A 12207-nucleotide genomic window follows, 5' to 3' on the forward strand; every position below is an offset into this window, starting at 1 on the left:
TCTGTCCTATCCCATCCAAAGTCTACCTTAAAAGGTAGGATATCAATTAATTGCTATTTTCTTTGTAATACTTACTACAAAATGTACTTTTTTCTAGGGACAGGTGGAGGACTGCGGACCGTTTAAGAGCCTTTCTAAACTCTGGGAACACACTGCACACCTGGCTGTCTTCATGTACTATGTTGTGTCAAATAGTGACCCCTCCAGCTTAGTAAGTTGAATCCTTTGGGGTTGATTAAGTTCATGATGGCATACGGTCCTCTTTTAGAGGAGATTATCAGTGCTCCAAGAATTTAAGAGAAAAGGAAGCTAAGATAATGGGATGGCCATGGGGGATGGGACGTTGCTGTTCGTGGTCATACGGCCAGCAGGCGAACTGAATTTCCCTTGGGCTGCGTGCGTCATTCCCTGTGCCTACGCAAAGAGCAGCAGAGTGATGTCTAATCACAACACAGACAATGGAAGCTGAATCTCTGCATGTTTAGTCTGCATTTGCCCCAGGGATTTACCATCATGCAATGGTGTTTGTCTCATAGTAATTGTTTGGTGCACCAAACTCATTAGGTTGACCCAACTTGGTCGTTCTAGGTCTGAAATGCTGTTTTGCTGCTTGCAGTTGCTGTGCCTTTTGCTACACGGCGGCCTATTCACATACAATACAGTTGTTGGGACTCGCTGTTGATAGAGCCCTCAGGAGGGAGAGGGAAGGAGAACGGGTTGGTTTCTCTCGAGGCAGCAAAGTGCCAGGAATGGGTAGGGTGTTGGGAGGGGGTGAAGGGAGGCGTTCTTGCTGAGGGGTTCTAGCTGAGGCTGAGGGAACACCAATGTAATGGAGATTGTTCTTCTCTGCCAGGCATCAGCTTAAATATGTATTTAATTTTCCAGCCAAGTTCCCAATATTGTAGCTTACATGTTGCAGTATTTTCAGCATCTGCTCAGTTTTGTGTGGTTCTGCTCTCTTTAAATCTTCATTATGCGCTGTAAATCAGTATTTGAGTGAAATAATAATGTGTTAGGCTAAGGTAGATCATTAAACATAAATTGTGTCATTTCAAGTGATTTTCAAAGCATCACTCCTGCTGGGGAAACAAAAAAAAATGGAAGTTTGTCTAGTTTAGATTTATGTGGCAGCAGCCTAGTTTTCTGATTTTCTTAAAAATCAATAATAATCAGCTCTTTATTGATAAAAATTTCTGAAGAGCAATAAAAATACATAGAACCGTATTTTCCCATCAATAACGCACACCCAGTCATCTCTGTGGGGCTATTATCTTTTGTCTGAATTTCAGTTTAAACATTTCTAATCTGAGGTATTAACTGCCATCATTCAAATGAATACCAGTCCAGACTATCAGAAAATATTCAATTGGTGCAGTATAAACTCAGGGCCATTAAAATGAAGGGGTTCTTAATCCCATGCATGGGATGCAAGAAAGCATATAGGAGTGAAAGATTATTAGACCCAGGAAACGCAAGGACCATATTATCTGCTCATATCAAGGTTTAGTGTAATGTGGTGACAATTGTTACCACTTCAAAGAAATGAAAATAGAAAACTGAATCCTAGCACAGTGTGTCCAACATGGGCATCCACCGTGTTAATGGCAAAACAATGAATTCCAATGCTATTTGCTCCTAGAGTCATTGCCAGTGACAGTGGCTCATGCATTATTCAAATATTACTAAGTATTAGTACATATTGCTATCTGGAAACATCTGAGGACAACTTTGTGATTACATCATCTCCAATATGTGCATTGTCATTTGAAATTGCTCTAAGTCTGCTTTAAAAACTTAAGTAGGTAAGCCCCAGTCATCTTTCACGTGCATACACAAGAAATAAGGATATGAAAGATTATAATTAGGTTTTAAGAAAGAACTGGTTTTCATCATGGGAATAGGACTGTCTTTTGTGATTTGAGGGTTGGAATCACTTGGTACTCGACATGATAGACCTTGAAAATAATGCTACAGGAAAAAATGAAAGCCCATAAAAGATGGTTACTCTAATATTATGTCTTTTCTTTGATGTTTTCCAGTTATCTTTCAAAATATTGCTCAAGTTGAACTTTCAAGTTGTAATGTGTGTGGAGTGAATAAAAAATTGCATTGTTTCCAGGGAAGTTAAAGCCTCAGTTCATTGCAATGAATTTGTCAATGTCAACCAGGAATCAAATTGTTGAAACAATAATTTTTCACTTAAAAAATATTTAATTTTCAACCTAAACTTTCAGGGAAAAAATCATCCAAGAAGTCATACATAATTTACTTGGTTTTGCCCAGTGCATATGTTAAGCATGAAGTAAACATTATTTGATCTGTACTGCTAATATGCCTGTAAATATTTACAATTCATGGTGAAGTTGCTGTTTATCAGTTTGTATGTTGAAATCTAAGGACATCAGCATTTATGATGCTGTCGAAGAAATGGACCTCTTGTTTAAGAATGAATTATTTTGAGATTTGTAATCTTTTAATGAAAATCTGTTTTTTACAGCTTTTTTATTTACTGACTGATCTGTACAAAGAGGGAAATGCAAAGGAGATGAGAAAATGGGCGTATGAAGTTCACTCAATCTTCCTAGTCCCTGGTGCAGTAAGTACATTTCATGAACTCCGTAATTTTACTGTTTAGTTCAAAGTAAAGACAAGAAAGTGTAGATGCATTGAAAAATAACACCTGTGTATATGGTGTTCAAGAACCAGTTTTAGGCTGTAAATATATGGCCAAGTTAAGAAGTTAAAAATTGTCTTATGAATATGGCTGTTATTAAGCTGTAGAGTGCACACTGAAACCTAATCATTATTGGAAAAAAGTTTGATTTTATTGAATCTCTTTAAGTTTGTCTTATTAATCAAACAGAATTACAAATATGGTGCTTATAGATTTCGGGACAAGGCAAGATGGAAATGTCAGCCTGTTTAACTATCTTTTACATGTGCGTGTAATATATCATGCTAATGTTTGCATTCACTGTGAAAGTGCTTATTAATAAAAAAAGTTCTCCTGTGACACATTTAATTCTTCATGATAAATAATATCTATAACCTGTGGCATGGTTATCAGAAGTTAGTAGATAGTTCATTTGATTTTCAATCACTCAATATATGGAAATATGTCTTCCCATGCCAACTTAAATGGAAGTCAAGAATGCCCTTTAATTTGACCTCAAGAGAATTTTGTTCAAGCAACAAATCTATGTATTATAAATGGGAGACTGGATGCCATGTGTTGTTTCATAATCTTGGATGGCTATCATGTAACTCTTTGACTCCATGCTGAATTCAACGTCAATCCAGGCTGTATTTTATTGATTAGTGGCTACAAACCAATCACCTGACTGGCGCTAGCTGCAGGGAGCTGCCAAAGAATTTTTAGTTATGATACACGGTTCGTTCAATAAGTCTTTCAGAAAAAAATAGAAAAAAATTATTTTTTGTAGATTTATTAATTTTTTAACCATTATCTCGTAGCTTGATACATTGCCAGCTTTTCTCCTACCTTTTTAAGCCATGCATCTAGTAGGGTTTTGGAAGGTCTTCAAAATTGGCATATATGTTGACGATGACCACTTAGTTTGACGTTAACCGGTTTCTGCTGAGCCATTTTTCAAGTTTGGAAATTAAAAAAAGTCTCCGGGGGTTAAATCAGTTGAAAGTTTCAACCTTGTGTTGGAGTTGTTTTCCCTTCGGTTCACTGAAGAGGGCCACTTTGTGGCCGAAACACGCGTGTTCGACGCATATCCTTGTTTGCACTCTATACCTGTGTCCAGATTCTCCCAGGCGCTGGGCCCTTTTGAGTGTGTGTGTTTCTTGGTGCTTGTGTGTGTGATTGGTCTGTGCCAGTCACAAAGCGTGTGCCTGAGAATATCCTGGAATCTTTAACGGGGTCTTCTCTACAGCCTCGTGAAGGATTCCATCTCCAACTGGAATTCTTTAACAGGGTCTCACAGCCTTGTGGAGGATTTCAGTCAGGATAGTGTGCGTGTGGCTGTGTGTTGGTCCCTGACGCGGATCAATTTCCCAAAAACCACCACAGAGGGTATTCTGGTCGAGAGGTTGTGGTTGGTCCCTGGTGTAATTCCCGTTAAACCAACACAACAATTGGTCTGACGAGAGGTTGGCAACTAATTATTGCGGCCATTGGAGTTTCTTCCCCCCCCCCTCTTATTTTAGCCTCTTTGTATGCTTACCTCCTTTAAAGCATTAGGTGACATCCCTGCATTGCAAATGCTGAACGGTTCCCTACTTGTAAATAATAATTGATCATACCACTGGGATTAAAATAAGGAGTGTGTTAGTGAAGCGCATTTACTTTTGCTGGGGTTACTCACAATTATGGGTGTGACATTACATCACTTTGCCTCCTTTACAAACTTCAGTCTTGAGTTACCCTTAGATGCTGTTTCAGCCTCTGAATTGCTGTTGGAAACATGGTGGCCATGAGGATTCAAATAACTCCCTCACTCCAGATTTGAAGAGCTACATAATAGCTCTCCTGAGGTTTCCTGTGTGCAAATAAAAACTTTCAAGCCTCAATGTGTGTGCCACTTCAAGAACCTGTCTTGGCAGCACACTTTGCTTTCCTCGAGGGGATTGCCGTGGTCTATGGATGTATTTGATTGTTTCTGGCTCAACTTTGTGGAAGTTCATGTTCATGGAATGAAGAACAAAATTTATTTTCCTACTGTTCTTTACTGTGGCACTACTAGTTTCAATGCTTAGACGTTATCTTCAGGTACAAATTACTCAAGTTGCGGCCCATTTATGTAGCATTCATGTGGAGGAAGGAATGTATATAAATGGACCGCAACTAGACTAATTTGTACCTGATGATGACGCCCAAGGGTAGAAACTGGTAGTCCCGAAAAAAAAACAGTGGGAAAAGACATTGTGTTCTTCATTTGATGTGGTCTATGGAATTTTGATATTTTTGCTTTCTTCTTCTAAATGGCGGAGTGCTCACAGGTGTCTTTGTGCTCTAATTGCAGCCCCTGAGACTGACTAATGTGGATGAGAATGTTGCGAGGGAAGTGGACGAAGTGCTGCTCAACGAGGCCGACAAGGAGGAAATCCTGCGCAGGGTGAGGAAATGAACTCCCTCCCAAATTCATTCCTATGGCCATGGAGTGCATGCTGTGGGGTGGGGTGGCTGGGCGCGGGAGAGTTTTTGAAAGACCAAGGTGGACGCTAAATGCGGAGAGCAGCGATATTAGGGAGTGTGGTAGCCCAGTGTGTCCGGCATTTGGCAACGGAGCACAGGGCTTGGGCGCAAATCCTGGTGATGCCTCTGGACATGTCCATGCTTCCTCGCCCAAGCAGTGTGATGTGTGCCAGGTCTGCCATGTCTTCCTCCTCGGAAAGCTCTGGTGACACGCAAGGAATGCAGAACTGCTCCCTTGTTTAATGCCATTTTAAAATATGTTATTTTGACATTTCATAGAATATCAGGTGACAGCTCTACTCTCTTACTCTATCAAATCAGCATTTTATTTCGTTTCTGTGATATGGTAACAATGCGTATTTTCCAAGTGCTCATAAAGCTTAGCTCATGAGAATGAAAGAATCAATCTGTTGTGCATTGTAGGGAAGTTAATGTAGTCATTGGCGGAAAACACAATAGCTATTACAAAAGGACTTCTAATTTTGGCAAAATGAGAAAGCAGTAAAACCTTGCTAATCTAGACCGTGTGGGGTGTCAGAGGTTGTCTAGAATAGGCAAAATCCCAATAAACCTTTAGTTTACACGCGTAACACCAAGGACCATAATTAATAGTGTTGGACCTTGGGCGTAACCCAAGGTCACACTCTATTAATGTGTGCTCTTAATAACCAATGGCATAAAATGACTGCACATGGTGATTGGGAGACCTCAAGGGTGAACCCATCTTAGGTAAAGATGACAAAATCCTATTTGAAAAAAATAAATTGTGGAATGTCCTCAGAAATTAGTTCAGTTATTCTTCTAAACAACTTCATTCCACAAGGATAATGTGTTATTAGCTGCTTTATCAATGATGTTATTGCATTTATTTGAACTTAATAGATATATAAAATGAATTTACCAGGTTTTTATTTAATAGATGCATTTTTCACTTCAGAAAATGGTGCTAGTTTTCAGTGAGAGATTTTAGTAGTGTTGATGTGACTTTCAGTTACCTCTGTTCTCTGCTCTGCCTGAGTGAGACTTTCCTCATAAGAAACATACCAATGAGAATAACTTTCTCATCCAGCTGAAATATTTAATGACATCACAGGTGACAGTTTTTAATGCTAAAACATAATATAATTATTGGAAAAGAAAATACTTTGTTCTGTCGCTTATATTTTATTATGCTCAACTAGGTTTTGACTTACAAAGCCATCATTGTGATGACTTCGTCAGTTGAAACCCTGGATGTGTCCTTAATGAAATGTGTGTGGAAGAACAAAGTATTTTCTTTTCTGATGGGAATCGCATCCACAAAGTGACACATGAAACCATTCTATTCATTATACGAGGGTCATCCGGAAAGTAGTACCCGTTCGTGAAATAAAGACACAAAAGTAAATATTAACAAACATAAAAAATTTTATTTGAAAGAGGATACTTTAAACTACTTCTCAACATAATCTCCAAGCAAATTAAGGCATTTGTCATAACGTGTGACAAGTTTCTGTATTCCTGATGCATAGTCCTTCGCCGCCAGCTCATTGAGATACGCGAGGGACCCATCTTGCACAAATTTTTGCATAATGCAGATGGTGTTTAACAATTTCATAAACAATTGTTCGAGAAACATTGGGAAAATGCTCACAGATGTCATCAATTGTGACGCGCCGATCGTTCCTCACGAATTCGTCAACTGAGCTCACCAGTTGGTCTGTAATGACAGACGGTCTCTCCGAACGCTCATCGTCGTGTGTGTTCCCCCTCCCCATGTTGAAGTTGCGACACCACCGCCGAACAGACGACTCGTCCATTACATTGTCTCCATACACCTCCTTTAATTGGCGATGAATATCACATGGGCGAACGTTTCTTGCATTGAGGAATTTAATCACTGCCCTCACTTCACAACTGGCGGCGTTCTCAATTTTTTTAAACATTGTAAACAATCACAGAAACAACACAGGCAATGCTAGCGTCACGCAACTTGGCTCAGAGAAGGTAGACAAGCCACTGAAGCTATCTGACCTCGTCCAGCGGCTACTCGCGTCGTCAGCACTTCATGCGGCACGAACGGGTACTACTTTCCGGATGACCCTCGTATAAACAGCCATAAACACTGTTATCAACCCATAAGTTGGTTTGATATTTGATGGTAGAATTAAAATGTAACAATATGAGTGTGCATTAGTGAATGAATCTGTTGCTGTCGTGACATCTCCCTCAGGTTCATTGAACATTTTAGAGTTCACCCAGTACTGTGTGAAATTCAGGCATCATGGTTGGGGGGACACATCCTCTCCTTGTGCCACCAATGGTTTCCCAGGAAGTTCTGGTACCAGAAATATCATGCAGCTTGGACATAAGCATGCCTGGGGGTTGAACCTGGGTCCCCCAGTCAGTAGTCCAATGCTCTACCAGTGGACTATCATGCCCCCATTCCATCATTGGTGCACAGTGCACCAGGCTATGGAAATGTATGGGAAGAAGAATAAATTGTTTTGAAAAAGTTACTAACTTTGCTTTCTTCTTTGAAGCTGTTTGGAAATGGATGAATAAGAGAAAGAAATGGATGAATGTAAACATAGAGTTAGGTAGATAGAAGCACAAAAGGTTAAATAATAAATTGAGAGGGGTAACGAGTACAGCAAAAAAAGCATGGTGGAAGATGCAGATCAAGGATATGGAAATCTGGCATGGGAAGGGTGAAATTGGTGCACTATGCAAAAAGGTTAAACACTATTGGAAGTAAGAAGAGAAAATCTGTGTTAACTGTTAGGATAAGTTGAGTAAAATAACAGTTGAAACAGAAAAGATCCAAGGGAGATGGGAGGAATATATAGAAGAAATGTTTAGTAAAGAACCTAGACCAACAAAGTTAGACATTGAAAAGGAACATGACGTAGAGGAAGATAGCTTAGGCCCAGGCATACTCGAAGATGAGATGGAGTGGGCATTAAGAGAAATGAAATCAAATAAGGTGTTGGGGGTAGACAACATTCCTGTGGAACTTCTTAAAGGTCTAGGAAAATGTGGAAGGAAGAATAATTATGGACTAATTCATAGCTTTTATGAGAGAGGAATTTGGCTGAAGGACTCTTGGAGATCAGTGGTAGTTCCTGTTCTGATAAAGGTAAAGGCTACATCATGTAAGGACTACTGAACAATAAGTTTGATTTTGCACGAAGCGAAAGTGGTTCTCATGATCATAAACAAAAGGATGGAGAGCAGAGAAAATTATTACCTAATGGATGATCAGTGTGGGTTCAGGAAGGGGAGAGGTACACGTGATGCCATTGCAGTAATGAGATTATTAATGGAGAGGAATGTAGAATACTATCAGAATGTATTTGCGTGTTTTGTACACTTCAAAAAGGCATTTGATAGAGGGGATTTAAGGAAAAGAAAGGTAGATATTGTAGAAAATAGGTATAGTTGGATGAGATGGGAAGCTAACCTGCAACCTGTATATGTCTCAGAATGCTCAGGTGCGAGTGGGGGACAGAATGTCTGGATGGGCAGTGTTAGGACAAGGCGTTAAACAGGGTTGTCCATTATTGCCTGTACTGTTCAACGTATAAGCAGAGGAAATGATTGAAGAGGCATGGGTAGAAATGGAGGTAGGAATGAAAGTGGGTGGGGAATGCGTAAAATCAGTTAAGTTTCCTTATGACCAAGCTTTATTTTGTTAGTCAACCAATTGCCGGCAATTCCCGGCTCAACCTTGTGGAAATTCATTTTAATAAAATTAAGAATACAAAGTATCTTTCCACTGTCCTTTATTAGCGTACAAACAGTTTCAACGCTCAAGCGTCATCATCAGGTACAAAATAAATCAGTCGCAGTCCACTTATATACCAATCACGAGGGAGAGGAGGGGTGGGTGAGAGAGGGGGGAGAAGGAGGGGGAAGAAAGTGGAGTTGCAATTGGCGTTGATGGGGAGGGGGAAGAGGGGTGTTAATTGTCAGGACAGGTGCTTGGTTGGTTTAGAGTGGGGTGGGTGGGGGGGTTTGTCGGGTCTATCTATGATGGAAAGGGGTACTTCCAGGATTGGGGAGAGATATTCAAACAATAAATCATTAACCACATGACCCGTTTTAAAATTCTTTCTGATTTCAAGCTCTTCCCACTTGTCCATCCTCATTCCTTTTTCACTCTTGTGTAACAGTTCCGGGTTGAAATCACTCCCATGGTTTTCTTCCCATAGATGTTTGGCGAAGTGTGATTGCTTGAGGTCACAAGTTCTAAAACAGCGATTATGTTCCTCCGCCCGTGTTTTTAATGACCTCCCCGTTTGACTTATATATATATAGCACCACAGTCCCCACAAGTTAACTTATACACGCCACTTTTATTTTGTCTTTAGTGGTATTCAAGAATGATTTTAAGTTATTAGTATAATAGAAATCTATTCGAAATTTCTCCCTAGGAAAAAGGTTGGCTAACTTCTGGGAAATTAATCCATAATATGGGAGTTTGCACCATTTGTAACCTATTTCCTCCGCATTAACTGGTTTGAACAAAAGATTGTATGCTTTGGAGGAACATTTTCTTTGCAGTATTTTGTCAATTAAATTTTCTTTGTGGACATTTTTCATTTTAAACCTTTAATCGTTTTGAGTTCTTTGACAAAATTACTTTTGGGAAGAGGAATGGCTAACAGTCTGTTTAGAAGGAAATGAAAAGTGGAAAGCTTGTGTGATATGTGATGGCGGGAGTTGGAGGGGGTGATGTGGTCTGAGGTGGTACTTTTCTGAAAAATTGCAAATTCAAAGTCCCGTCCCTTTCTCGACACTGGGATATCTAAAAAATTTAATTGATCAATCTGTTCTTTCTCACAATTGAAATTGATACTTATGCATTGGGAATTCAGGTTGTTCATAGACTTATCTAACTGTCTATCAGTGCCTGTCCATATAGCAAAGATATTGTCTACATATCGAAACCAACAGTGAATATTCTTGGTACAAATTGAGGGGCTGCTGAATAATTTACTTTCAATATCGTCCATGTACAGGTCAGCGAGTAGTGGTGATAACGGGGACCCCATGGCTAATCCTTCAACTTGTTTGAAGAAAACATTGTTAAATTGGAAATAATTTTGTTCCACACACAATCTCAAAAGTGACATGGACTCACTGAGGAAGGGTGGTTCGGCCCTTTCCACCATAAAAAATTTTAAATTACAAAGAAAACCTAGTGCCATTTTTAGAATCAATTTGCTTTTAATGCAAATAAAATCGTCACCAAGTAGCTATCTTAATTATTGAAATTATTTTAATTAATGACATAACTCTTGAGGATTCAGTGCCATTTTTTATGATATTTATGGGGTACTACAGCCATAATATGAAGAAAAATGGGTGATATATATTCAATTAAAATAGGTTTATTTCACCATAAATGGGATCTACTTGTACTTTGGGGCCTTAATGCAACATTAGGAGTCAGTAGCAATTGGTAGTGCATAAAATTCTGGGGAGAAAAACGTTTCATAGCATTACGGGTATCAAAAACCTGGGTAATCTGAATTTTAAGTAATCTTGTCGCTATCAAACCCCGTATAATCTGAATTAGTGGGGGTTTACTTTATTTGCTTTTTAAAAATTCCCTCTGATAATTATTCTCCCAAATTACTGACATTGTCCCCTTTCTCAGTTAAGGTACTTGTGGTCTCCACCAAGCAGAAATGAATATCAGACCACACATATTGCCTTTTTTCCTTAGAATTTCCCTTTATTTAGAAGCTTACCAGTTCCATTTACAAATTAACGGCCGAATTAATTAACAAATTAATTAAATTTACAAATACGGCCGGCCCCGGTGGCGGCGGGGTAACGTCCTCGTCTGCCATTCCAAGGGTCGCGGGTTCGATTCCCGCCTGGGTGAGTTTCGCTCCATCTAGGGCTTGGGTGTTTGTAAATGTGACCATTGTTATCGTTGTTAATAGTTCGATGTAAAGGCCAAAATGTGCTGTTTTCGGACTTATACTGAATAAATAAATAAATAAAAATAAAATAAATAAATTACTCATTTCCTGTCTAAGATTGAGTTTTCCATTTGTTGGATTTCCTACAGAAAGTACTTTTATTCGGCTAAAATGAAAAGAAAACAAAATCCCTTGGCTCAGGAGAAACCCTTCTGCTTATTTCATCTTTTGTAACCAAAAATTCCCTCTCCCCTCCCAACAGCTTTGCAGTTAATCTCTCTTCTGTCAACCCATCTTATGATGAAATCGCTCGTCTTAACAAAGGCCTCCGATTCTCCCCTTAAAATATACTATTATTGACCATTGAAATCCTCCCAGATATGAATACTGTTACTGTCAAAGCCCAGGTATTGCCACATTTATTATTAACATGGTATTGGGGAATGTGGTACCAGCCAAGTCAAGTCCTGTGTGCCTTTCTTGGATTTATCTCAATGCCTTCCTTATCTTTTTCTTGGCAGGTATTTTGGAAAGCGAGGCAGAAAGCAAAAGAGGAGTTGAATGAGCAACTGGCTGACTTCCAGCAGAGGCGGACAGCGGGCCTTGGGACACTTTTTGGCCCATCTGACTCCCAGCTCGATGAAAGCATCCACGACAAGAATAAGGAAGCAAGGATTGTGGAGTCAATTTTCACCAAGTTGCTGGAGCCATGTCTGTAAGCATTGTTCTGCCCACAACTGGCACCTTACTGACCTCAAAACATTTGATATGGGCAGTGCAAAGCAGGGTTTCTTTCCATGAAATTGACTCTGCTAATATTTTCCATTTAATTCTTATTTATCGAATAGTTGACTGGGCGTGACAATTTGAGAATAGGAAAGTGCAACTTTGCAATGATAGTAAATGGCAGATGTTGTCAATTGGTGCAATACTATGAACATCTGTCCCCTGAGGATCACCCGCTCCATGCCTTATACAGCCTTAAGCGTGAGTTGAAAGATTTGGCATGGTCCTGTGGGCAAACTCACCTGGAGATCCAACCATCAAAATGCAAAATGATTGCCACTTTCAGTTTGAGCCATTATTTTTCCTGTTGACTAATAATGCTTGTAACTTTTATAATATCAT

General features: G+C 39.4%; 1 protein-coding gene across 5 annotated transcripts in view; it reads left to right on the forward strand.

Annotated features, from left to right (window-relative positions):
• Nucleotides 1-12207, forward strand: part of RhoGEF2 (Rho guanine nucleotide exchange factor 2) — a 394018-nt gene that overhangs the window by 85130 nt on the left and 296681 nt on the right. For 4 of the 5 annotated variants that reach the window (XR_011702249.1, XM_071593430.1, XM_071593432.1 and 1 more), the window contains exons 10-13: nt 98-211; nt 2498-2596; nt 4992-5084; nt 11601-11794. Coding sequence is in view for 4 of the 5 variants with exons in the window: in XM_071593430.1 (XP_071449531.1) it covers nt 98-211; nt 2498-2596; nt 4992-5084; nt 11601-11794 (500 nt within the window). In the remaining variant the exon portion in view is untranslated. The remainder of the gene's footprint in view (nt 1-97; nt 212-2497; nt 2597-4991; nt 5085-11600; nt 11795-12207) is intronic. The other variant, XM_071593431.1, reaches the window with a different exon arrangement.

This window comes from Hetaerina americana, unplaced genomic scaffold, assembly GCF_022747635.1.
Source record: "Hetaerina americana unplaced genomic scaffold, ioHetAmer1.1.p SCAF_6, whole genome shotgun sequence".
NCBI classification, from domain to species: Eukaryota; Metazoa; Arthropoda; class Insecta; order Odonata; family Calopterygidae; genus Hetaerina; species Hetaerina americana.